This window comes from Daktulosphaira vitifoliae, unplaced genomic scaffold (assembly GCF_025091365.1).
Source record: "Daktulosphaira vitifoliae isolate Bord-2020 unplaced genomic scaffold, ASM2509136v1 Scaffold_1, whole genome shotgun sequence".
Taxonomy (NCBI): domain Eukaryota; kingdom Metazoa; phylum Arthropoda; class Insecta; order Hemiptera; family Phylloxeridae; genus Daktulosphaira; species Daktulosphaira vitifoliae.
The window spans coordinates 68,043,803-68,071,286 of record NW_026099572.1 but is presented as its reverse complement, the minus strand read 5'-3'; the positions used below and the strand labels follow the sequence as shown (position 1 = coordinate 68,071,286).

Genomic DNA, 27,484 nt, shown 5'->3' with positions numbered 1-27,484 from the left:
CTCACCAAATCAAAAAATATATGATACAGTTTATTTTTTTAATAGATCGCTGCTTACCTTTACTACCGAAGGTGCAGCATTACTCGGAAGGGGAGAAGATAAATTGCCTATGATACTGAGTCGAGAATTTAATGTTAATTTTGTATCAGATAGATCAGAACCATACAAAAAAATGTTGCGTGAAAATCTCAATGTATCAATGAATAATGATCAAAAAACTCTAACAACTTGATCAGGAACCACAACATATTCAATTTTTAGTCAATATATTATGTTAAGGAAAAGATGATGATGAATGAAGTTACACCGGATGAAGTTTTACTTGGCGTCGAGCCGTTTAATAAAAGAAGTGAAAAGAGAGTTGCGACACAAAAATAATATGCGAACAAATGATAAATAATAACACTAGTATTACTGTGAAATAACCGTTGACAAGAAAACAATAAAAGTTAATCGAAACACGGTGGCGTTTTCTGGTTGATCCGGTGGACGGCGTATCACAGTGTCAAAGGTGTCCCGAAGAAGACTGACTCGACGTATTATTGCGGCGGGGTATACGACGCTAGGCATTTGTTGGACTTTACACCACGACGATAACGCGTGTGTGTGACGGTCCGGTTTACAGTTAAGCGGTGGCTGAGAAGGAGCTGACACGACCGCGGGGTGTCAACGTGTGACAACGCCGTGGCCGTGTCAAATACCCCCCCACCAAGCCGCCGCTGTACTCTAGAAATCAAATGAAATAGCGCATATGGCGTTCCGTGTTTGGTCGAATATATTAGAGTGCGCATAGCGCAATAACAAGCCGCAATACTTACGTTGTATGTTTGATGGAGTGGGTGGTAGTGCCCCGCGGAGTGCGCGCAGCAGGGAGGGGGTTAGGGGTATAGACCCCGCGCGTAACGCGCTTGGGGTGGGAGGGAGCTCTTACTCGGCCGGGGGCTCCGGCTGTGCTGGGGAGGTGGGGCAGGAGAGGAACAGGTCCATCTCTCGAACCAGGCCGTCGTCCTCTAGCTCCATAGGCGTCTCCGCCTGTGCTGGTGTCGTTGTTGGTGTTGACGCCGCCAGCACCCCGTCCACATACATGCCCGACGGCCGGCTGACAATAGCTGTTGTCACTGCTGGGGCTGCTGCTGATGTTGTCGGTGTTGTTGGTGTCGTTGGTGGTGATGTTGTAGTTGTCCGCAGTGTTGCGGTCGGGTTTATGGGCGGTGTAGGGTCCCCACCGACGACGACCCCCCAACGTCGAAGCATATACTCCTTGTACTTCTTCGTCCGGCGTTCCCGCTCGGACGGAGAGTAGTACCGAGGAGTTTTGCTAGTCGTAGGGGTAGGCGTCGCTGCGGACCCTCCACTGCCCCTGGCGTATGGATGCTTCGGGCGACGTGACGTGGGTGGGGCGCTGTCTGGCCGCGTGGCGCGGAAAGACAGTAGAGGCCGAGGGGAGGGGGCCACCCGCGTATTGCTTGTGGACGCCTCCCCTGGGCGGGAGAAGTGTTGGGACGCCACATTTATCACCCGACGAGGTTTGGGAGAAGGGGGAGCTTGGACTCCCGGGGCGGACGGGGAGGCGCGGGGGAGTGAGTTTAGCGCGATTTGTATTTCGCGCCTCACCTCCTCGCGACCCGCCCGCACGCCCCGTTCGAAGTGAGCTCGAGCCACAGGGTTCCTTAATACCTCGGGTAGGGGAGCGCGCGAAGCATCCTCCGCCGAGCGCAATACGCGCGGGATGGGATCCGTCGGGAGGCCCACCCGGCCCGCCAATTGGCCAACCAACCGTTGGACCTCCTCGACGGATAAGGGGGTGGCTGGGTCGTTGTTGTTGTTGTTGTTGTTGTTCTTCATGCTGAAAAATAACAAAAAAAAACTACTAACTTTGCTTTTTCATACATGAGACATGAATTTTCCTTGGTGGGGACTGGTCCGTTAAGAACACGCCTTTACCGAGGCGTTCGGTTAATCTCACGGGGCCCCACCACTTCGGTGCAAAACCCGCACAAAATTGTCTATTCGCGTTCGATAAGTGATGCGCTTTATAGTACACAACGTCGCCGACCGCGTATTTTGTTTTGATATGAACGGGCGGCGGTGTTATTTTTGTGCTAGTGATTTGTCGTTCGCGCTCTAACCGGTCGTTATTGATAGTAGCAGGTGCTACCGGTTGTACTCGCTGCAGTAGCCAATCACCCGGTTTCTTACCTTCTCTACCTAATACGAGTACGGACGGTGCGTATCCGGTAGTCTCGTTGCGCCTATTGCGTAGAGCGAACAACAAAGGTGGCAATTTTGTATCCCAAGATGTATGACTCGACTCTGTTAATAAAGCGCGAAGTCCTTTTTTTAACTCTTGGTTCTTTCGTTCTACTGGGTTAGCCCGTGGGTGGTATATCGGTGTAGTCCAGGCCTCTGCCCCCCACCGATTTATCGCGTCGATCATTTCTTTGGACACGAGCGCACGGCCGTTGTCGCTTAAAATTACTCGCGCGTAACCGTAGCGTGAGAAGAACTCCCTTTCTAGCGCGTCTACAATCGTTTTCGTTGTAGGTGCGCCTATGGGGTACGCTTCGGTCCACCTGCTGAAGCAGTCAGTTACTACTAATAGGTTCGTCTTGCCCCTTGGTGTTCTAGGGTACGGTCCCATCAGGTCGATACTGATTACTTCCCACGGCTGTCTGGGTTGGCGCTTGACCATCGGGTCTTCGGGGCGCCTGTTTAAGGGCTTAGTGCACGCGCAAATGTGACACGATTTTACGTACATGCGCACGGCGTTTCTTAACCCTTTACAGTAGAACCGTTGTTTGACCGCTCGGTGCGTTTCTCTCCATCCGGGGTGACATGATAGGGGGTCGTCGTGGTACCGCCAAATTATATGTTGTACTTTGTCGGTGGGGACGACTACCGGTGTGTCAGCGCCTATACGAATACGTAAGATTCCGTCCAACAAAAAAAATTCGTCCTTATTTTCCGCGGCCGGTTTTTCGTTCGCTATCGTAAGTTGCGCGTTTAAATTTTTTATGACCGAAGAGAGAAACTGGTCGTTGTTTTGCCACTCTCGTACTTCCCCCCCCGTGAACGGTCGGTCGCAGATCGCGTCGTTTGCCTCGGTAATGGAATAGATATTATCGAGAGTGGCGGTGGTTGTGGGCGGACTAGACATTGGCGCGCCTAACAAATTGTCGTCTAGGGCGTCTTCGTCAACAGGGGGTCCGTCCGTTGGGTGACGTGACAACATGTCGGGTGCTTCGTTGTGTTTACCCGGTACGTGTGTCGTGGTGAAATTTAGGTTACCCAGGTGTAGCGCCCAGCGGGTCAACTTACTGTTTGTTCCCTTCGCTTTGTGCAGATAAGTTAGCGCTGAATTATCTGTATATAACTCGAAAGGGGCGTACTCTAAGTATGACCTAAATTTATCGGTTGCCCATATGATCGCTAGACATTCGCGCTCGACAGCGGCATAACGTTTTTGCGTATCCGACAGCTTTTTACTCGCGTAAGCGACGATATCCTTTTCCCCCGGTTTTTGTCCGTGTTGAAATAATACCGCCCCTACGCCTAGTTCACTAGCGTCGGTTTGTAGGCAAAAGATCTTTGTGTAGTCGGGGGAGGAAAGGCGTGGTGAGTCGCATATTGCCGATTTAATGTGCTCGAAAGCGTGTTGTTGTGGTTGAGACCACGACCATTTCTCCCCTTTCTTTAACAGGTGGGTGAGGGGATCGATGCTGTCCGCATAGTTGTCGACAAACTGACTATACCAGTTGCATACCCCTAAAAATTTTCGTATATCCCTTACATTGCGTGGGACTGGAATATCGCGTATAGACTGTAATTTTTCCGGCTCTTTGTCTATGCCTAACCCATGCACCCGGTGTCCCAAAAAAGAAATTTCAGAATACCCGATCTTACACTTTTTAGTGTGGCATGTTAGGCCATGACGCATTAGGCGTTCTAGAACCTTGCTAAGGTGGTCTAGATGTGTTTCGACACTGTCCGAAAAAATTAAAATATCGTCCAGATAGACTTGAACGAAGTCGTCGATGTACCCCCTAAGTACTTCGTTCATTAAGCGTACGAAGGTCATGGGTGCATTCTTAAGTCCGAACGGAAGTACACGAAACTGAAATAAGCCCTTTTTCGTTCTGAACGCGGTGTATTCGCGTACGTTTTGCTGTAAAGAGCATTGCCAGTAACCCGATTTTAAATCGAGTGACGTGAAAACTTTCGCCCCCCTCATGCTTCTAATCATTTCGTTTAGATTAGGCATGGGATACGCGTCTGATACGGTCACATCGTTAAGTCGCCTATAGTCGACACATAAGCGATATGAGCCGTCTTTTTTCTTGGCCAGCACGACTGGTGCTGACCAAGGAGAAGTGCTGGGTTCTATGAGCCCTTGTGATTCCATGTCGCTTACCATTTCGTCTATCGCTTGTTGTTTGTGTAGCGGGTACGGATATGGTTTTTGCGCGATAGGCGTCGGGTCTTTTAGAACGATGTTGTGTTCGATAAGCTTTGTGCGACCTACCGTGTCGTTAAAAACTGCAGAATAATTTTTTATCGTGCGCGTTAATAATGCGTGTGTATGTGGGTCGCCTGCTATATCTAGTGTTGAGAGATCTACGTCGGGTAGCGTGTGCTGAGTACTCGCTTTCCAACAAGCTGTAGTGCGTCGCGTCGCGCCCAAGTGAATTGTACATGCAGCGTAGTCCCAGGAGACTTCCTGTTCTGTTAGAAAGTCGTGTCCCAGGAGTACGTCACAGTACAGATTCTCTAAGATAACAGCCGTAAACTTTACTTGTAGATCCGCAATTTTTGTTATAAAAGTGGCTGTGCCGGCCGTGTGTGATGTGTGGCCGTCAGCTAATCTAACTGGAGGTGTTTGTCCGTTGTGCACAATTCCGAATTTGTGAGCTGTTGCTCGAGTGGTATACGATTTTTGCGCTTGAGAGTCAAGTAAGGCCGTCACAAAACCGTTGTCAAATTCCAACTCCACAGCGGGAGTAGTAATTTTACGCGGGCGTGTTTGTGCGGCAGTACTCAAGTGGTTAGCGGTTCGAACGGGGGGCGTTGAAACGGTTTGTTCGCCGGCAGTATTAATTGCCATAAGCGGGTAGGCCGTTCCTGCCGTATTCCCCTCCCCCACGGTGGTCAACATATCGTTGGCCCGACTCGCGCTATAGTCGTTACCTATTAAGTCTACGAACGCGTGACAAGTATTTCGAATAATCTTATGGTCCTCATTGTAGATGAGGGGTGTGATGGTGGTGAGGTGTAGTGCTACAGCGTGCCCACTATAATGACAGTGGGGCTGTAGGGGTGTTGGTGAAGTTGGTGTGAAAGAAGTGTGCATAAGATTATTCAAAATAGAATCATTTTGTTCGCAGGAAGCGCATCCGTTCTTGCTACCCGAGTTGACTGAACGGGCGGTTTGGTTGGCGCGCTGATTAGTGCGATGATGTTTTGAGCGGAATTGCGTTTGTGAGCCCGGAGAATGGACTAGTTTCTCCGTGGCTGTTGTCCGTTTCCCGGCACTGTCGGTCTGTTAGGACATTCGCTTTGCCAGTGATCGGCTCCGCAAAAGCGACAGGGTCGGGGGGGACGCGGATCGGGCGGTGCGTTTGGCCGCGGTCGCGTTCTTTGCGGTTGCTGCGAGGGTGATATGGCAGCCACGTACGGATTAGCGTTATTAATAAGTCTGCCCGTACGTATCGGTCGGTCTAGATCGTTCGCGATTACGCGTAAGTCATCTAAGGTACGCGGACATCGCATTCTTACGTTACCGTAATATTCGTTACGTAACAGACTGACTACCCGATCTACAATGTGCTGCTCAGAGCAACTGGGGCGAGCGCGCATCGCTAGACGTTGTTTATTTATGATAAATTCAGTCATGCGCTGATGTGGCCCCTGTTGCGTCGTCATGAGTTCGTTTTCTAATTCAGCTTGTATGCTGTTGTTATCGAACGTCGTGAGAAATTCCCTCGCAAATTGTCGCCAGGACATGTTGTTTAACTTGATGGTTTCCCACCAAGTTAATGCCATGCCCTTTAAAAATTGTACGCCCGTTTTTACCCATAAATCGCGATCTATGCCTGCTTGGGCCAATAGGTTTTCTACCTGTTCTAGAAACTCGCGTGGGTCCTCCTCATATTTTCCCGTAAACTCGGGGGAAGGGGGTCGTACAATAGGCGAATAATTAAGTGGCCCGATCGCCGTGTGCGTGAGCGAACGGGTCGATGATGATGGGGACAAATCGCGTGTCGGTGGCGCGAATGTGTTCGTCGCGAAGTGCCCCGGTTGGTGTGGGCGCGCGTCTACGTTGTAAACCGCGTCGTGCGTGTTCGCTCGAAGAAGCGATGGTGACGTGCGCGGAGTCTGACTGGCTAATCGCTGTAGGTTAAGCGCTTCGCGCTCCTCGATTTCAGTCAGGCGCTGCTGTAGGGCCGCGTCATTTTGAGTCGTGTTGCTGGGCCCAAAAGTTACGCGGCTCGGTTCGGACAGACGCGCGTAAGTAGAACGGTTGGTTTCCGTCGTTTCTCGCGTCATCTGTGCGGTGGCGAACGGATTACGTATAGTCTCGTTGTGTGTATCGCGGCTTACAATCGTTTGTGAAAGAGATCGTATTTCTTGCGTAATGCGAGACAGTGCTCTCTCCACTTCAGACATGCGCGCATCCATACGTGTATTAAGAGATATATCGCGTAAACTTTGTCTTACTGCGCCTATCTCCTCCGTTGCGTGGGATATTGAACGCACCGTATATAAGTCATCGGTATACGCTGCGTTCACACTACCGTTAGGACGGCCGGTTGCCAGAGACCATTCGTGTAGAGATTCCTCTTCAGGGTCCTCTCGCGCCAGGTTAACCGGTCGGTCCGCGTATGTGGTTGGATCGACGGTCCGGCATAACGCGGGGACTTCGTCGACCTGAGACTCGCGTTCCGTCGAGAGCGTCTCGTAATGAAGCGGCGGGCGTTCGGGCAGAATCGCGTTCGATGGGTCTAGCCCCTCACTGCGTAAACTATTCTCCAAGACTGCCAGCATATCGCTTTTAGTCGTGGGGCCGTTTAACTGCCTATAAGCGCATTCGCGCAATAATTCCCGACGGTTCATTTGAGCGAGAGTTTTACCGGTCATAGTGAACGTTCCTTACGTATTTATCGAAAATAAACAAAAATAAATAAAAGAAACGCACGCGCTTATTTGTTTTTGTTATTTAGAAATACGATATCGCCTATCGCGAGAATACGCACTGTGTGTTCGCGTATGAACGTCAACAATGTCGGCCGTTTGTATTATTATTGTTGTTATTATTGTAGTTGTGATTGCAATAATATTGTGGTATTGCGTTGATAGTGGTATGCTATAGCACTATGATACTAAATAGTATACGGAAATGCGATTATTACGATAGCAGTCGTATAATGATTGTGGAGGTCGGAAATAATAATACAAACGATTTTATGGGACCCGGTTATTAAATGTAACGATCGCTGTGGTATGATAACGCGTATGATCACCCTACCTGCCTAGCGGTTTTATCGAAACACTTAAATGATTGTGTTCGCGGCGTTGTGCGACTCAAGGTCGTCAGTGCGCGTGTATGTATAAATACGAAATCGCCAGAAATCCACTTTTACCGTGTTTAAAAATACACCGAAGGTGGAAATCTACTACTCGCGAGGTAGATAGTATTTATACGACCGGGTGGGAATTTCACTGCTGTCACCAGTGAAGTAGAAGTTAAAAATACCCGTAGTACGGGAAGGTAAGGAAAATTTCGCTGTCTCTTTTAAATAAAATTCAAAATTTATGTAATTAATATAAAATGTCAGCAGTATTTTCTTACCTTATTAAAAAGTTATCCGGTTTTGATCCTATGCCGGGGAGCCATTTGTTAAGGAAAAGATGATGATGAATGAAGTTACACCGGATGAAGTTTTACTTGGCGTCGAGCCGTTTAATAAAAGAAGTGAAAAGAGAGTTGCGACACAAAAATAATATGCGAACAAATGATAAATAATAACACTAGTATTACTGTGAAATAACCGTTGACAAGAAAACAATAAAAGTTAATCGAAACACGGTGGCGTTTTCTGGTTGATCCGGTGGACGGCGTATCACAGTGTCAAAGGTGTCCCGAAACAGACTGACTCGACGTATTATTGCGGCGGGGTATACGACGCTAGGCATTTGTTGGACTTTACACCACGACGATAACGCGTGTGTGTGACGGTCCGGTTTACAGTTAAGCGGTGGCTGAGAAGGAGCTGACACGACCGCGGGGTGTCAACGTGTGACAACGCCGTGGCCGTGTCAATTAATAACATTCAATCGACAACTGACATAACTTATTTCACTTACCATACGCCTATTATAACTTATTTCCTATAGAAAAATAAAATAAATTAATTTCAATTGAAAATAAAAATTTTACGTGTATTTTTTTTCATTTTATCCCAATATAAACTTAATATTCTATCAGTTGAATGACTTTGAATGAAGTTTCACTTCATCCGCGCGTACTCATAACACGCACTTAGTTTTTTTTCTTTTTTTTTCACGACCGGCATAAGTGTGGACCATCCTGGAACTACCGTGAGGTATTACTTCAAAGTGGCCCACGTCGTCTCTAGAACCCATACCAATGCGTTGTGAATCAGTCCAAAATTAATGAAGAGCTGATTCACAACGTGGTGTAGCCTCCCCTATTAGCCATATCCCAAAGTGGGATCCGTTGCCCGGGTTGCACCACGTGAAGGTGAGGGCAGGGCTTTGTGAGGTTTTCCCTATGTGGGAGAACCGACGAGGAAACCAGCGTGACGTCTACCGCCGATCCTTAGGCAGGAGGAGACGGACTCGAGGAGTCCGGCGATCGGCAAGTTGAGCGGCGCGTAGTAGCTCAAGTCGTCAAGTAGTAGTAGTATTAGCGAGGATAGATGGCAATCTATCCTCGCTACTACGTAACCGTCGCCAAACTCGATGTCCGTGACCGTTAGGCTACAGTCCATTACGCCGATCGCCGCTCTGCCGGACCGGTCCAAGAACCAGCCTTCAGAGTCCCGGACCGACCCGGCGTACGGGTCCAAAATGATGCACACGTCAGTGCCCATTTCGTATGCCGCCCGTTGGACCAGGTCCTGGGCAGCCTGACATTGGTTGAAATTCGTTTGAAGGAATCTCATCCATTAGCGGGCTGCGCTTCGGGAAATTCCTCGGCCTTTCCCCGTCTTCTTCACTGGAGAGGCCTGTTTACCAGGCCACCCCTTTGTCTTCGGGGCCTTTAAGACTGGCCCCGCACTCGGACAATCCTTGGCCTGGTGCCCCTCCTTTTTACAGGAGAAGCATCCCTAGGACTTGTCCGGGCACTTGCAGGCCTGTGCCACGTGTCCGTGCTCCAGGCACCTGTAGCACCTCGTACCCCTGTCTCCAAGGATCCTCAGTCTACAGGTGACTCATCCCACACACATACGGGCAAGACCTGCGAGGCGAGGGGTCAGTCTTGCCGTCACCTCCACACGGGCGTACCGCCCCTTACCGCTGGAGTTCACGCGGACCACGACGGCGGCACCTTGCTCTCTGGACGGCGGAGGGCGTCCAGTAGTGCGCTGCGTACGTCGCCCTTCTCCGTCCATTCCTCTATGTCGAGAAGCATGACGGACACTGTCATCCCACATCCGAGTCCCCTGATGCAGTAACCTTCATTCCGTGCTGTTCCATGTTCATTTGTTAAATGATTTTGTGAGGGGGCTTTTATATGGTGAATTTCTGGTAGGATAGGATAGTTTGCGGAATTTTCCATAATCTTCCGATAAAACCAATAGGCCCCTCGCTCCAATGCGGAATCGATGTCGGTGATATCACGGGTATCCTTCAATTACATACGTAACCTTTTCGACCTAAACGCGCTGTTGTTAACCCAACTACGCTTAGTCGCCTGACGAGATGAAACAGATGTAATATTTATTTTTTATGTTTTATTTAGAGCATATGATTTCTTTCAACACTTAATACGACATCTTGATATTGACTAAACATATATCAATATGAGTCGTCTTTTTATACTCGCGTCATTTTTATGAACACATCAAGACCGCATCGATATCGGCCATTGTTGAGGTCATCATCTTTGGCTATAATAATGAAACTATACCGTTCCACATGTAACTGTGTCGGATGCCATGCGGTTAGACATGCTCAAAATCCTGGAAACTTTAACACCGCTTCAAATACACTTCGAAGTTGGGATCTATATGAAATTCCCAGCATACCAATTAGTAAAAGACAAGCCTAGATTGTGAAAACTTCATCACAGACTGAAAACCCCAGATTTGTTATTGTAGCTTTTCAAGTTGATAGAAAAAACAAAATAAACAAAGATAGTAATAGATTTGATCATTGTTCGTTATCATCTATAAAAGTATACTTGAACTCGTAATCGTACCCCTATGACAACTTGCGGATAGATTTTCCGAATAATAAGTATGCTATACCATAACATATGTGCGCCCAATTCCAAGAGGTATTCTATGAAAAGGAGATGGCGTAACCTATGCTGACAAAAACAGAATTCAAGACAACTGCTCCACTCATTGCCATTGACTGTTAAAGGAAAAACGAAAAATTAAAACATGCGCCAGTATATATTAGATTAGAATTTGTTTTTTTCTAAAAATTATGTAAAATTTTATATTAATAAAATACTAATGATAAGTTAAATATATATTTTTACTATTAAAAAATGTGTTACTTATTTAAGTACCGTATCCTTATCTTAACAAATAACATAAATAAATTCAAATGAAATTTACTTTTAAAATAAAACACAAATATATTATTAAATTCAAAATATGTATTCCCATTTAAAAAAGTTAACACCATATAAGCCATAAGGGATCAACTTAAAAAATATCACATAGCTATTAATTCAAGATTAATATGTAACTAAAGGTAACCAAAAAAATAATGTTTAAATTCTTTTCATTTTATAAGTAAAATTTATATTTTTGGTGAAAAAGACTTAAATAAAGCAACAGATTTTTGTGATAATAAGTTTAACGATAAGAATAGATTAACATTATAAATTGCACAGCAGCTTTTTGCTTAATTTAATTTACTTAAAAATAAGTTTTATTTTAATTAATTACATTTTTTTAAATTACTTATATTATAATAAATATCACTAAATTGAAAAAAAATTGAGTGGTTTCAAAAAGATATTATTTGTATTACTGTCGTTACTACGGAAAACAATAAACATTTAAAATACTATTAGAGTAATTTATTTATTTTTTTACAATCTCACTGAAATATATAAGAAAAAAAAAGTAAGTTTAATATAATTAAAAATTTTTTTTAGAAACATTAATTTTTAATTTTATTATAATATTCGGTTATTTTATCAGGTAGGCCACTTTTACCAAGAACTATAAAAAATAAGAAACGAAACTTTAAGTAAAATTTCAACAAAATGCAACTAGTCTAGAAAAATCTAAATACTTCAAACATTATTGGTAAATTAAATTCAGCCCTGGTGAATAATTCATTATTAATTATTAATATTAATGTTATTAATTTTTGTATATTCATCATTATACATATTATTATGTTGTGATACTATAAAAAAACAAATATTATCCACATTTAAAGAAAGATTAATTAGTTAAATATAAAGTCAAGATTTATAATTGAGTTATTTAAATGAGAAAAATATATTAAAAATAATAATACTTATTTTATAAATATGCTAAGAAAAAAAAACAGGAACTAATTGGTATAAAACATTATATTGGACAGAACAAATAATATTGTTTCATAATTCAAATTCAAACATCTAAACAAATTGAATTTTACTTACAACTTCACAAAAATATTTTGAGTAATAAAAAAAATAGTATCGCTTAGGATTCGAAATTTTAATTTTAAAATAGAAATGATAATTTTAATTTTTGATTTTAATAATCCCAATATATACTTAAGCATCGATGCGAAGCTAAGATGCTATTAATTTTATCATGATGTATTTATTTTTTTATTTTTGTGTCTGTCACAACTTTTTCTCAGCTCTTACTAGACCAATTTTTCTCAACGATATGTTAATGATCACAAATCTTATCTAGTTGAAGACATTATCCTCAAAAATTGAAAATTTTGCCATCGTTCCCCGTTAATATTGAAAATTCCCCAAAAAATTACAATTTTTAAAATAGGTAAATTTCGACATTTATTTCATATTTTTTTCCTAAAAATTGACATAACTTATTGAAAAATAAAATACATCACATCCTAAAATAAAATAGCAACTTCTGCACAAAAATTAAACTTTTGAAAATGTTCCGAAAATATTCCGAGCTTCAAACATATGTTAAACTAAAGATAATGTTATGCACTATAGGTTAAAAAAAAAAAAAACCCAGCACAGGGGGGTCGCGGCACAGTGATGACGTAGCATAGATGGATCAAGTATAATGATATCTGACAGTGATTAAAATCACTATAAAAAAAAAACGCCTTGATGCAAATCTTTAGATAGTGTTTAATTTTAAAAAATTGGTGGATTATTCCAAAAGCTATATGATCTGCTAGTTCATTATTAATATCCTAATTAAGATAAAGTATGTCGAATGAAAAAGGGTTTATTAAAAAATATTATTTCTCATAAAAAAATTGTGTGGATCCATAAACTTTTCAATAAGTTATAGCATTATAAAGTTAAATATTATATAAATAATAAAATCGAGAATTTTCACACAATAATAGCATTTGATAGCCATTTTCACCGTGAAGATAAAATAAAGTCCGAAATTTTTTTTTTTGCATAATAAACTAAATTACATTAGCTTTAATTTAAGATATATATAAAAGTGTCAGACCTTCCGGAACACTTTCAAAATTTAAGTTGAAAAAGTCAATTTTTTGTGAAAAATTTGTCATTTTGAATCCCCCCCTGTAAGAAGGTAAAAAGTCAGATTTATAAAAAAAATATACCAAATGATAGGTAAAGACATCATGCATCTATAAAAAAAAGAATTATATTGATATGTTTATTTTTAAAAAAGTTATGATAGTTCTTAGTAAAAAAAATTGAAAAAATTTCGAAAATTAGCCATTTTTAAATTTGTAATTTTTTCGGAGGTTTCCCCCATTTACGGGGAACGAGGGAATTTTTTTCAATTTTTGAGGGTAATGTCTTCGACTAGATACGATTTGTGATCTTTTGACGTATCGTTGAAAGAAATCGGTTCAGTGAGAGCTGAGAAACAGTGGTAACAGACACAAAAAAAAAGAAAAAAAAAAACACATCTTAGTAAAACCAATACCTTCTCAGCTTCGCATCGAAGCTAAAATTGTCCCGACGACTTATCTTCTATGTGCTAATGGTTGCCGTAGAAAAAAACATGCAATTTTAGTTTGAAAATTTACAATTACAGATTTTATTTTTTCAACTTTAAATTACTATAACTTTTCAAAAAATGTATGGATCAATGCAATAATTTTTTCATACATACTTTATGTTTACTTTTTTCATTTGATATACATTTTTTTTAAATCTGAATTTTTAACATGACCATAGGGGTGATATAAAGTTGACATAGAATATAAAGTTAAACTTATTACATTTTTTTTTCTTTTAAGTCGAAAAAATTAATTATAACATTTTGTCAATTTTATCATAGAAAGAATGCGACGAACGAAGTGTTTAATTTTAAAAAAATTGGTGTTTTATTCCAAAAGCTACTGGTTCTTTCTAATCTGCTGGTTCTTTATTAATATCTCGATTAAGATAAAGTATGTCGAATGAAAAAGGGTTTATTAAAAAATATTATTTCTCATAAAAAAATTGTGTGGATCCATAAACTTTTCGATAAGTTATAGCATAATAAAGTTAAATATAATATAAATAATAAAATCGAGAATTTTCACACGAAAATAGCATTCAGTAGCCATTTTCACCGTGAAGACAAGTCCAGAGGTCAATTTTTTTTTTTCAAATTAAAGTACATTACATTAGCTTTAATTTAAGATAAGGGAATTTAACCCTCCTGTGGGCAGAAAAAAGGTCAAATTTACAAAAAAAAATATACCAAATGATAGGTAAAGACATCAAGCATCTATAAAAAAAAAATTTATATTCATATGTTCATTTTTGAAAAAGTTACGACAGTTTTTAGTAAAAAAAATTGAAAAAATTTCGAAAATTAGCGATTTTTAAATTTGTAATTTTTTTGGAGGTTTCCCCCATTTACAGGGAACGAGGGAAATTTTTTCAATTTTTGAGGGTAATGTCTTTGACTAGATACGGTTTGTGATCTTTTGACGTATCATTGAAAGAAATCGGTTCGGTGAGAGCTGAGAAAAATTGGTAACAGACACAAAAAAAAAAAACACATCATAGTAAAACCAATACCTTTTCAGTTTCGCATCGAAGCTAAAAAACTAAATGATAGGTAAAGATATGCATCTAAATAAAAAAAAATTATACTGATTTAGTCATTTTTGATAAAGTTATAACAGTTAACAAAGTTATAAGTTTTAGACACTGGACTACAAGGAACTTTCATCAGAAACAAAAATATACTTTTCTAAATCAATTTTTCGTGATGTTTTCAAATGTGCAATTAGACTTTTTCTATCACTTCTAACTTTTAATTTTATTTAAATATATTATAAAATAGTATTTACATATAAAAAAAAATAATTAAGAACAAAATAAAATTGTTTTAAATTAATACTGATTTTGATCATTAATATGTTAAAATTAAGGAAAATGACATATTTAACGTATTTTTTTAATCGTTTAAAGAAGATTTATGTGAATGTTTATAATAAAAAAAAATAATTTATTTTACCATAACTTTTAGCTTAATTGGCAAGTTTAAAATTGATATTATTAAATAGAAAATTTTATGAGAATTAAAAAAATTGTATCGTTAACATTAATATGCAGTCAGGAAGTATTATAATTACTATTTATAGTAAATTTATCCGAGTAGATCAATATTTTTTTGCATTTTTATCGTAATAGATAACTGAAATAAAAATAATAGTAATCATTACCTAGTAACTTTTGGTGTTTAAAAAGATTCATTGAAATGTTCAGAACTTAATTAATTTTAATGATTTGCTTTAACTAAATGAACCAATCAAAACAAAGTTGTTAAAAAAATTTACTCAATTGTGCGTATTATAAAATTTGATTACAATTGTAAAAATCCATTGTTAATTCAGGAAAAATTAACTATCATTTTTAGCTTCGATGCGAAGCTGAGAAGGTATTGGTTTTACTAAAATNTTTTAGCTTCGATGCGAAGCTGAGAAGGTATTGGTTTTACTAAAATGTGTTTTTTTTTTGTGTCTGTTACCACTTTTTCTCAGCTCTCACCGAACCGATTTCTTTTAATGATACGTCAAAAGATCACAAACCGTATCTAGTCGAAGACATTACCCTCAAAAATTGAAAAAAATTCCCTCGTTCCTCGTAAATGGGGGAAACCTCCAAAAAAATTACAAATTAAAAAATCGCTAATTTTCGAAATTTTTTTTACTTAAAATTGCTATAACTTTTTTAAAAATAACCAAATCAATATAATTTTTTTTTTATAGATACCTTAGGTATTCAACTATCATTTTATATATTTTTGTGAACATTTGACCCTTTACCTGCCCACAGGGGAGNTTCATTGGATATACTTTTTTTTTAAATCAGACTATTTCCCTATATATGGGGGGGCTTCAAATATAAAAAATGCATATAGAAAGTAGTACTTTTTCAACTTAAATTTTGAAAGTGTTCCGGAAAGTCTGACACTTTTATATATATCTTAAATTAAAGCTAATGTAATTTAGTTTATTATGCAAAAAAAAAATTTCGGACTTTATTTTATCTTCACGGTGAAAATGGCTATCAAATGCTATTATTGTGTGAAAATTCTCGATTTTATTATTTATATAATATTTAACTTTATAATGCTATAACTTATTGAAAAGTTTATGGATCCACACAATTTTTTTATGAGAAATAATATTTTTTAATAAACCCTTTTTCATTCGACATACTTTATCTTAATTAGGATATTAATAATGAACTAGCAGATCATATAGCTTTTGGAATAATCCACCAATTTTTTAAAATTAAACACTATCTAAAGATTTGCATCAAGGCGTTTTTTTTTTATAGTGATTTTAATCACTGTCAGATGTCATTATACTTGATCCATCTATGCCACGTCACCACTGTGATGGGTTTTTTTAGAAATTATTTATATAGCCACATGTTATCAAAAAATTTGGAATATTATAGTCTAGTAGTAGCACACAAAAATAGAGTAAAAAAATTATTAAATTATAAAGTAAAATGATTTAATTTTGTCCATATAGATAACATGGGATAAGTAACTGTTTCATTGATAAATTGGAATTTTTTTTCAATTTTTGAGGGTAATATCTTCAACTAGATATGAATTGTAGTCATTTGACGTATTGTTGAAAAAAGTAGAGTAAAAAGTTAGAGCAGAGAAAATAAATGATAGTCACAAAAAAATATCCTCTCAGCTTTGCATCGAAGCTAAAATCTAAAATATAGTAAAATAATTTTAATATGAATAAGAAATTTTTTCTCGCGAGTGGCGACTACAGTGATGGGATCCTTGATCTTTATTGAAGTTATTGAATCTAAATGAGTTGAAAATTTATTCTAACTTAAAAAGAATTAAGAAAGAAATGCAAAAAATTCCTTGACATAGGCGGATTGAAAGCCTTGTACTCCAAGTAAAAATTCGAATTTTTGAATAGTTTTTTAATAAATCATCCACTATTTCTCTATAATTTAAGCTTTTGAAGTTTCCTGAAAAATAATTAACAACCAAACGAAACGAGTTCTATGCTAAAGTCTCGTCTTTTGACAAAGTTAACCCAAAAGAAAGTACCTTTCTTTAAATTTTACATTAGACAAATGTGGAAACAAAGTTTTCAAATAAGTAAATAAATTTCCATTTTTACTTAAAGCCTTTACAACATTTTTAGAAAACCCAAGTTGACACGGTCCCACGGCGTTTCTCGATACATGGAGTACCGCGACCCGTGACACCTTTATCAGCCGTCGCCCTACTGCGTGTATATGGCAGTTTGACTGGCTAACACCGTGTAGAAAGTCCAGCAAGTGCCGCACGTCCATCTACGACCCGCCGCAAATATACGTTAAGTAATTTCCGTGACACCGCCCGTTCCTGTGCGACATCGCCGGTCTTGCTACTTCGTGTTGTATATCTGTTTTATAAATATTTATATATTTGCTTGTATAACTATTGGATCACATCAACGCACTTAGTGACTAAGTACACATTCTTTTTGTGATAATCTTTTCACCAATAAACGGCTCAAAGCCACTTTCTGGTGTTTACATACAACAGTGTTGTTTTAATTCTATCGTACTTACGACGTTAAGTCCTGTCAAAGTTTAATATGCAAGGTGATAGGATTATTCTATCTTTATATACGAGAGGATTAAATTTGACATTTTCTTTGCCCACAGTAAAGTTTACTCGATCTGGCCAATATTTCAATGAAAAATTTTGGTGACAATACAACTTGATAAAAGTTGTCCCGCGCAGTTTTTATGCAAAAAAATTAATTTTTGTCTATCAACATGTGTGACGGATGATGGGACTTAAATTTTTATTTTACTGTGTTCATTTTTACATTAGAGTTACTCTATGATTTTCACACGTAAATAATAATGCAAATATACTGATTATAACTCAATAGTTAGAAATTATAACTTTCAGTGTAACGTTATAATACATTATTAAGCAAGAAATAAGAGTTCACTAAGTATAAATTCATATTTGGTCAGTATAAAATTTGTGAAAGATATTACCAAGAAATAATACACGTAAACGAATGTATATATATACATTCGTTTATACGGATTATCAAACACAAACGTGTATAAGAATCGTAAAATAAACGGCATTTCAAATTTGTCAAAAAAAATCAAAAATCGCTTTATCATATATCATTTTTCTACCATTTCGTTAAAATTCAATTTCCAAAGAATCATTATTTATGACTAATCTTAAATTAATTTATTATGAGTAATTCTACGTTTACATTTAAATTGCTTATAAATATTTAATGTTAGTTAGTTATAGATTAAATATTTATTTTATTTCATTAACAGTCTTTTATTATACAAAACAATTATATTTATGTTATTAAAAGTTTTATATAAAGATAAAATTTTTTGAGAGAATAACAGTAACAGTTATTTTGAAAGTAACAGTTTGTAACAGTTATCAAGATTGATAACTAGTTGCCATAGCTATCAGAAACTGTTATGTTAAGAAGTGCAATAATTCATTTGAGAATGATAAAACAAAAGTTTAAAAAAATAAGAGATTGTAAAAATATTTTTTAAATAAACCACAAGCTCTGACACAGTATCAACTATAATACGGTATTAAATTATTGTATACAGTATTATACAAAAATATTATTTTCAGTTTAAAATATATTAACTATAAACAATGTTATCGTAAGAAGTTTTTTCAATAAATTAATGCCTGAAAAATTTAAAGTAATCAAATACTACGAATTGTGGCGTATTTAATTTTCGCTTTTTTTTATTATTGCTGCCCCGTATTATCATTTACAGTATTTGGTAACACTATTGTATCGCAAATCAATTTAATGCCGACATTTAAAATTATCATCCACCGTCATTCTTGACTTTCTTATAAACAATTTGTAATCATATTTAAAAAAAATACTATTGATACCAAATACTTAAAATAATCAGTAAACGATCTTTATTTTTCCTTAAAATATTATTATGTTTCAATACGTAATTATTAAAATATTAAATTATAAATCTAGTCTAGAGCCAGTCAATATTAGAAGTACAACGGTAATGTAGTAATATTATGACACAATAAGTATGCTCATATTCTAATGTTTCGTGTTTGGAAGGAATTTAAGAAATGATGGCCATTTCTTTAGTGCTGAAATATATGTTGATACTATTGTGGCTAATATGTACATTTAGTTCTATAATACTACTTTTCAGCAAGGGGTTATTATTGCATAGAGATGTATTAGTTAATAAATCGAGTTGTGATACTAATGTTCCATTCAACATAATTTCTCAAAGATGTACTGCAACACATAATAAAATAATTTTAATTCTAATTGATGCATTGAGATACGACTTCGTCACTCAATCAGATCAGAACAAACCATATACCAACAAAATAACTGTTCTCAAAGATGTATTATCCAGCTATCCAAATCAATCTAGAATGTACAAATTTATTGCTGATCCTCCTACAACTACAATGCAAAGATTGAATGCTTTAACAACTGGTAGTTTACCAACTTTCATTGATATAGGCTCAAATTTTGCATCAGAAGAAATTTCTGAAGACAATGTTATAGATCAGTTAGTAAACAATGGGAAAAAAATAGTATTCTTAGGAGATGACACTTGGGCAAAACTATTTCCAGGGAGGTTTTTTAGAAATTATTCTTATCCTAGTTTTAATGTCTGGGATTTAGATACTGTTGATTACAGTGTTAAAACAAATTTATATCCAGAACTATTAAAAGATGATTGGGATGTATTAATTGCTCATTTTCTTGGTGTTGATCATTGTGGCCATAGATATGGACCATATCATAAAGAAATGAATAGAAAGCTTAGTGAGATGAATATAATTTTAAAGTAAGTTATATTTAATTTTTTGATTTAATTATTACGTGTAAGAAAAAATATTGTTAATATATAATTGGTTGTTTTTTAACTTAAACTCAATAAAATAAAAAGTTATCAGAAGTATGTAGTAGAGTATACAGTAAGATTTAAAAGAACTAAGCCCTCTCATTAATTGTTTTAAATCAAGAATTTATGTAAAAATTTACCTAAATTGTGTTAAAACTTAACTCAAATTCTTAAAACTCAAGTCTTGAATTTCTTATATTTCAATATACATTGCATGAGTATTAGGTCCAACTTTTAATCAATCATAGTTTGAAAAGTTTTGTCTGTTGGTAATGTAATCCCATACTCATTTGTCTAGATAATAGATTCATTTAGAAGCTTCTTTATTATATTGCTTTATCTTCTCTCAAAATAAAGTTTATTTGTTTAACTAAGAATTTAACTTATACCCCCTTATGATACTTGGTACTTATATATTTTCAAAAATAAATATTCTTAGACAAAAACTTGTAAACAATTTAATACTTGGCTTCTTTAGATAAGTTTAACATTCTTCGCACCTAATAAGTTACTTATTTTGTAAAAAATATAATTGTATGTGTTAATTTTTGAATGCAGATTACCTAATTTATCTTAAATTGATATTTTTAGAGATATAATAAAAGAAATTCTGGAACAGAAAAATATAATTCTTTTTGTATTTGGTGATCATGGGATGACATCAAATGGTACGTATAAAATATAAAATAAACATATTATATTAACTAAAGTAAATAATTTATTATTGCCATTAGTTCTATTAATAACTACAATTATAAATGATTGAATTAATTTTCTCAATAAAAGATCTGAAAAGTATATGCAGGTATATATAATCTATGATATAGGTACCTTTAAAATATATTGATTACTTTCTTTTGAGTCTAAACAAATTAATTTTTTTATTTAAATTATTGATTTTTTTCTTCCATTTTTATTTTTTAATAAATATTTTTAAATTAAATAAATTACAGGTGATCATGGTGGGGAATCTGAAAATGAAATAACATCTGCTCTTTTTGTTTTATCATCATCTCAAGAATTGCATCCTATTAGTGAAAATAAAGTTCAACAAATTGATTTAGTTCCTACAGTAGCAGTATTAATGGGCATACCTATTCCTTTTTCAAATTTAGGATCCATTATAAAATCTGCTATACCACAAAGTATAAATATTGTTGATAGTATCTGGAAAAATGTAAAACAAATTAATGATTATCTTTCAACGTATTCATTACAAAATTTTGAACTTGATGAAAAACGTATGCATCTTATTAAAGACGCTTATGAAATGTTAAATTTTCAACGTGATACTACTTCATTTGTAAAAAGTTGTGAACATTTTATGGCTATAAGTAGAAGAACTTGTGAGGAAGTTTGGATTCACTTTGATGAAAAAGGAATATATAAGGGATTAGTTTTGATGTTTCTATCATTATACTTCAGTTTTCTCCTAGTTAGTTTTTCATTAAGTAATAATGAAATAATTTCTGACAATCAACTTTTTATTGTACTATGGTTAATTTTGCCCGTGTCACTTTTTACTTTATTACTGTATTTTTGTAAAATTATTCAAATTACCTTCGTTTTATTTATATTTGGTTTTGTTGGAACGACAGTTCTTGGTATCAGTTGTATAATGTGTTGGTCAACATTGACAGAAGATTTTCTTAGCACTAAATATCCAAAAATACCAATGCGGATATTTACAGTAATGACTACTTTGGGGTTTTTCTCCAACAGTTACATTGTTGAAGAACCATTTGTATTACATACAACATATGCTCTATTGTTATCGTATTTAGTGATGAGGTTCAAAATGGAAACTAAAAAAATTTTATTCCGAAACAAACTGAAAGGCAAACAGTTTTTATTTAAAAATTGGATAACATCTCTTAATTGCAAAGTAATTTTGTTAGCGATTATTTTATGTGCTTTACTAAGATTTTCACATTCTTATTGGCAATGCCGTGAAGAGCAAATATGGTGCTTTGGAAATGGAAATCAAATCAAATCTGGAACTTCCCTACTATCTATTGTTGTTAATTTAATATTCATAATAATCATTCATAAATTATTAAAGCATTCTGGTAATTTAACAGGGTGCTCATTAAATGTTTCCTTGTCATCTATTTTACCAAAAGTTTTCACAGTGCTTTTATCTGTCCATTGGATTTTAGAATCATTTCAAAATGGTAAAAACGCCATACCTTATATTGTCTATATACCAAGTATAATTCTGATTCTTCTAGCTATATTATTATTTACATTATTTTTAAGCCCTTTGCTTGTTCATTATGTGGATTTACAAAGAGAAAAAAATAATGAAGAAAAAAGTTTTCTTGAAATTTTATGGCAAATGACTAAACATTTATTAAAAATGGATCTTGGACCTTCCATTCAAGGATATCCAATTGTATATGGTCTAGCCACAGTATATAGCGCAACATTTTTGATATTATCTATAACTTTATGTACATTTGGAGGATTACTATTAGGGCATAAATATGCAGTTACTGTTGTATTAATGATTATTTCAATTTGGATAATGGCAATGGTAGTAGCAGTTGTAAGACATAATAGATGCTCGAAAATTGGTTAGTATTTCTTAATGAATATTTAATTTGTATTTATATACAAGATGAATCAGAAACCTCATTATAAGTTATTATAATTTGGTAACTGCTTAACTTTAGTTAATCATCTAATTTACTAGGAAGATTATTTAATCAAGTTTATTTTTATAAACAATAAATGTGTTTAGTGATTGACTTAAATAATTTATATACAATATCAGTCTGTTTTTTTTACTCCACATTGAAATACATTTTGTGCCTTTTGTTTTAGTCCTCTAAAACTGTTCAATGTGATTTTTAAAAAACTTATGGAACAGAATTTTTCAACTCCATAAGTTCTTTGAAAATGAGACAGTTATATTTGATTTTCATCAACTTAAACAAATTATACAAAATTAATTTTGTAGTGTGATTGTAGTTTTGTTTAATTAATGTGTGTAAAGCATGATGACCGATCACCAAACACATTTATGAGTAACAAAAATGAACTTTCTAGTGAATTTTAGATAGTTAATCTAGATTAAGCGGTTGCTGAGTTATTTTCTTTTTTTAATCAGATGAAGACAATTCAATTTTTTTTTTTTTTACAGATGAATTGTATCAAGTTAGTTGGTTGTATGTTTTATTATGGACGTTATCTTCTTCTTATTGGTTTTATGGAACAGGTCATAATGCATCTTTTACAGCAATACACTGGAATGCTGCATTTGTTGTACAATCAGACATTCAAAATAATACTTGGATCCCGGGTTTTTTTATTTTAGCTAATACATTTTTTTCAAATGCAGTTCATGCCTTTTTACTACCGGTATAAAAATTTCTTTACAATATAATTTTTTAAACATTTATTTATTATTTATGTTTATAGTTGCTTATGATAAGTCCATTTACAATATGTGGAGTTTGTTCTGGACGATCATTACCTCTTAAGAATAAAGATGAACAAACAATGGCAAGAGGAGAACTTTTATTAGCAGAAAATTCTAGAGAAATGATTTATGGTGCATTTAACCTGACAGTTAAATATATTTTAATTAATTGTTTTAGGGTATGATTTTACTAGTTTATCTATTCATAAATTATACTTTGATAATTTAATTGTTTTTGTTTAGGTATCAATGATAATGGTTGCTGCAACAATTCATTCTAGGCATTTAATGATGTGGAAAATTTTTGCTCCAAAACTAATATTTGAAGGAATTGCAGTTTTAATAATTACATTACCTTTTTCATTTTTGGGTTTTATTTTATTGTATAGGGTGACTCAAAAAATTAATGTACTATTTGAAAGAATAATAATACAACATTCAACATAAATTAACAAATTTTTACAAAATTTTCTAATTTATTAGTATGTTTGGTATTTTCTAATCATTATTCTTCATAAAATTATCTTTATATACCACTAGTTTTCTTTTTAGAGTTATACATATTGATGTATAATTCTTTTGCATTTTTTCTATTAATATTGTTAGATATAAATTTTTTTTTTTCTATAAATAATTATAACTTTCCTTTAAAATATATTTGCTGGTCTTTGTTTATTCTTGTAAAACTATAGATGTTTTTTTATATAAAATTTATACATTAATTTAAGAGTGATTATTTTAGTGTTATAATTTAATTTTTTTTTAAAGTATCTAGTCAGTAAAGTATTTAATAAAACATTTTTTCATGTGTAAAATGTATAAACATTTTTATTTAATGGAATTTTTTTGTTAAGTTTATGTCTATAATGTTATAAATATTACTGGTAAAAACATTTACTTAAACTATACCATATTCTATAATAAACAATAAATATTATTTATTTAAACCATGGTCAATTGAAATTAACTAAGGTTAAAATAAGTAAATTGATTGGATCCTAAAGAAATTGAATTACTTGCAAAAAAAAAAAATTGTTAAAAATAATTTTAATAAACTGAATTATGATATTTAGAGCCCTCGTTTCTATTCTACTCCTGAGCACTATTACTATACTACATTACGGTAATAGTGTAGACATATACCTTTTTGAATGTTAATATTATATAATTGATATTATATAATAAATAGATATATAAAATACAATACGAATAATAAGCATAGACATTAATTAAAAAAAATTGAACTACATTGAATTTTCTTCAGTTTTGTTTTCTTTTATATACATTCATAGTAAAATGAATAAGAAGTATGCTCGATCAAATTAGTGCGCATGATTGGCCTAGGAGCAAAATATGCAGCAAACAATAAAGTCAACGTGACGTAACACGTAAATACGTTACAATTTTTTTCAATGATATGTCAAATGATTACAATTCGTAGTTCAGTGTAAAGTTCCTTGTAGTCCAGTGTATAAAACTTATAACTTTGTTTTAAGTAACAAACATTTTTTATTGAAAAGTATTGCATCAAGCCCTTTAAATTATTATACGCGTTTAACTACGGGTCATTCCACGTGAAATCACCTAACGTGTGTGCTGGTATAGTTCAGAAATTTATATCATAGACTTCTTAAAGGTCATTGATAAAAAAAATAATTTTTTTTTTTTTATTATTATTTTTTTACCAGATAGCGCATTTTTTATAATTAAAAACATGAAAAAACAGCCTATGTTCTAGAGCCTATAACTTCACATCCAAATAAGCTATCATTGTGGAGCTAGCACTGTTTTACTCATATTAAATAGTACTTCAATTTCATTCTTAAGTTTATGAATTTTGAATTTTTTTGAACATCGAAATTTTGATTTAAATTTTGCAGTATTTTAATAGCAAAATTTGAAGGTCAAAAAATTTTTTAATTAAAATTTTTTTTTCTTTTTAGAAACTTTTAGTTATGTTCTTTTAACCCATATCATATTTGAATCGGTTTATAATTTTTTTTGTATCGTTTTACGGTCTTGAACACGCGTGGTTTGCTGAAAATAGCCAACTTTATCATCTCATTACACAAAAGTGACTGAACGAATTTTTTTCAAATTTACATAGTACTTACCTTTAGGCAATTAAAACGTCTGGTGAAAATTTGATGATGGAGAAATAATTTTAACGCCACTTATAGAACTTACAAAATTTACAATTTGCGTATTATGGAAAATCCACAAACTACGTAATTTTCAACATTTTATTTTTATTTTTTGCATTTATTCTGCACGAAAATAAAATACTACATACCATTGTAAGCAACTATTTTTAAAGTCGTAATTTTATCAAATATTTTGTATTTTAGATAATTTTATTATTCTAAAAGTATAATAAAATGTGTTATATTTTTTAGTGTAATAGAGAATAATTTTTATTATATATTTCATTTTAATTTATTCTAAAATATAATTTAATTCTATTTATACATACATATAAGTTTTATTTATGTTTATATTATACCTAATTATTTTGTTCTTATAATTTACAACATTTTTATAGTATTGGATTTGGTGGACTTTGAAGTTATCTTATAATTCAGAGAATTTCCATTTTCAGGTATAAAACTGTGATGTTGACGAATAGCAGGACATTTTTTTGCAGTTTTATACCGCTCACCTAAGTGGTGTTCAAGTGAAAGTACCTCTAAAGCAGTTATATATAAGAACTCAATTCCTTTTATATTTAATTTACAATAATCAAACATTGCTCTTGGCGTAAGAATATGATTATTCGAAGTTCTTTGCAAACTAGCTTTGTAGAACAATCGCTTAACTGTACCACCTATACCATCGCATGGACTCTTACCGTGTGCGGTCGCAAAAAAATTCCATTCTGCTTCTAAGCCAAAATCTGCTGTGTGATAACATAGATTGGCCATATTTTTATAATTTTTATATTGGCTGCTAGCTCCGTCAGAAAAGTAGTGAATTTTTATTATATTTGGCATGAAATCTTTTATTTTTTTAATTAAGTGAGATTGATAAACATAAACCGCATCTGTATTATGTATCAAATGATCACTAATAATACAATAATTTTTTGTTTGTAAAGAATCAATTGCATTAGATTTATAATAAATTGTATAAGGATGTAAAGTTGCTTGAGAATTTACCCAGTGGTAGCTTTGAATTTCATCCTGGATCACGAACGTGAAATTCTCAGCAAAGTCGCCTAACACAATACACTCATTTACAGCAAAAGAGTTTTTCTTTTCGCGTAAGTACGTAGACTGAGCTTTTGAAATGAAATGGTGTTTTTTAACAATAGGTAGCTGTTCAACTAATTTTTCCAAAAATTCTGCTCTATTTTGAGTAATTTTGACAAGTGTTGTACGATCTGTGTGCACCCACTGACTATATACTATTTGATCAGTTATCGTGGTAGTATCTAAATTAAGCATTTGACGTTTGAGATTTTCAGGTCCAGGGCATCGATTACAATCATTGAGCATACATATTTCGTTATTAATATCACAGACAATACTTTTTATTAAATCGACTAAGTCTAAATTTAATTTAGCCCCTTCAACCATAAGTTTTATATTTTAATGGATCACGCACACGCATACGGAATGTGTACCACTTGCTCCAGCTAAAATACACCATTTAGGTCTTAATTCAGCAAATTTAGAAAAACCAATTTTATCATTAGGATTTTCCGTTTTATAATTTATATATAATTCTTTTAAGTTACACAAAATCAATCTTTTTTGTTTAGTAATTTTTTTACCATCAGCATCTTTTATATTAATGACGTCTTTCATACCGGGACATACCCTGCTATAATCGTCATTATGATAAAAGTCATCAACATTTTTTACTACATTTGAATCAATTACTCGACCAAGTTTTTGAACGACAATGTCAGGTAAAACACCATGAACATCGACTAATTTTTTTACCTTTTTCACAAAGTATTCTGTGGCACCAAACTCTTCACAAATTTTTGAAACTGACCAAGATTTAGGCAACAGACTTAAAATTCTTATGTGTTGGCTAGTTTCATTGGTTTCATTAAATTTTATTTTTAAGTTATTTATTAAACTTTCATACTCTTTAACGACATAATTACCGTTAGAAATAAAATGTGTGCTATTAGAAGAAGATGAAGGAATTTCATAAACCGCGAAAAGTTTTTTTTTTACTACAGTACTTATAGCTTCAGCTTTTTTTAGCTTCGATGCGAAGCTGAGAAGGTATTAATTTTACTATGATGTGTTTTTTTTTTTTTTTTTTTTTTTTTTTTT

General features: G+C 34.4%; 2 protein-coding genes across 2 annotated transcripts; one reads left to right on the top strand and one right to left on the bottom strand.

Moving 5' to 3' along the window:
• Positions 1-322: 322 nt before the first annotated feature.
• Positions 323-8,128, bottom strand: LOC126893747 (proteoglycan 4-like). Its single transcript, XM_050664212.1, has 2 exons — positions 7,847-8,128; positions 323-1,846 (listed from the first exon to the last, which is right to left on the bottom strand). Exon 2 carries the CDS (start codon positions 1,843-1,845, stop codon positions 928-930), a length of 918 nt encoding a protein of 305 aa, XP_050520169.1. The 5' UTR covers position 1,846; positions 7,847-8,128; the 3' UTR covers positions 323-927.
• Positions 8,129-18,564: 10,436 nt separating this feature from the next.
• Positions 18,565-24,261, top strand: LOC126893738 (GPI ethanolamine phosphate transferase 3). The gene is made up of 6 exons (XM_050664196.1): positions 18,565-19,714; positions 20,363-20,439; positions 20,725-22,347; positions 22,917-23,134; positions 23,195-23,374; positions 23,439-24,261. Exons 1-6 carry the CDS (start codon positions 18,975-18,977, stop codon positions 23,640-23,642), a joined length of 3,042 nt encoding a protein of 1,013 aa, XP_050520153.1. The 5' UTR covers positions 18,565-18,974; the 3' UTR covers positions 23,643-24,261.
• Positions 24,262-27,484: the final 3,223 nt, after the last annotated feature.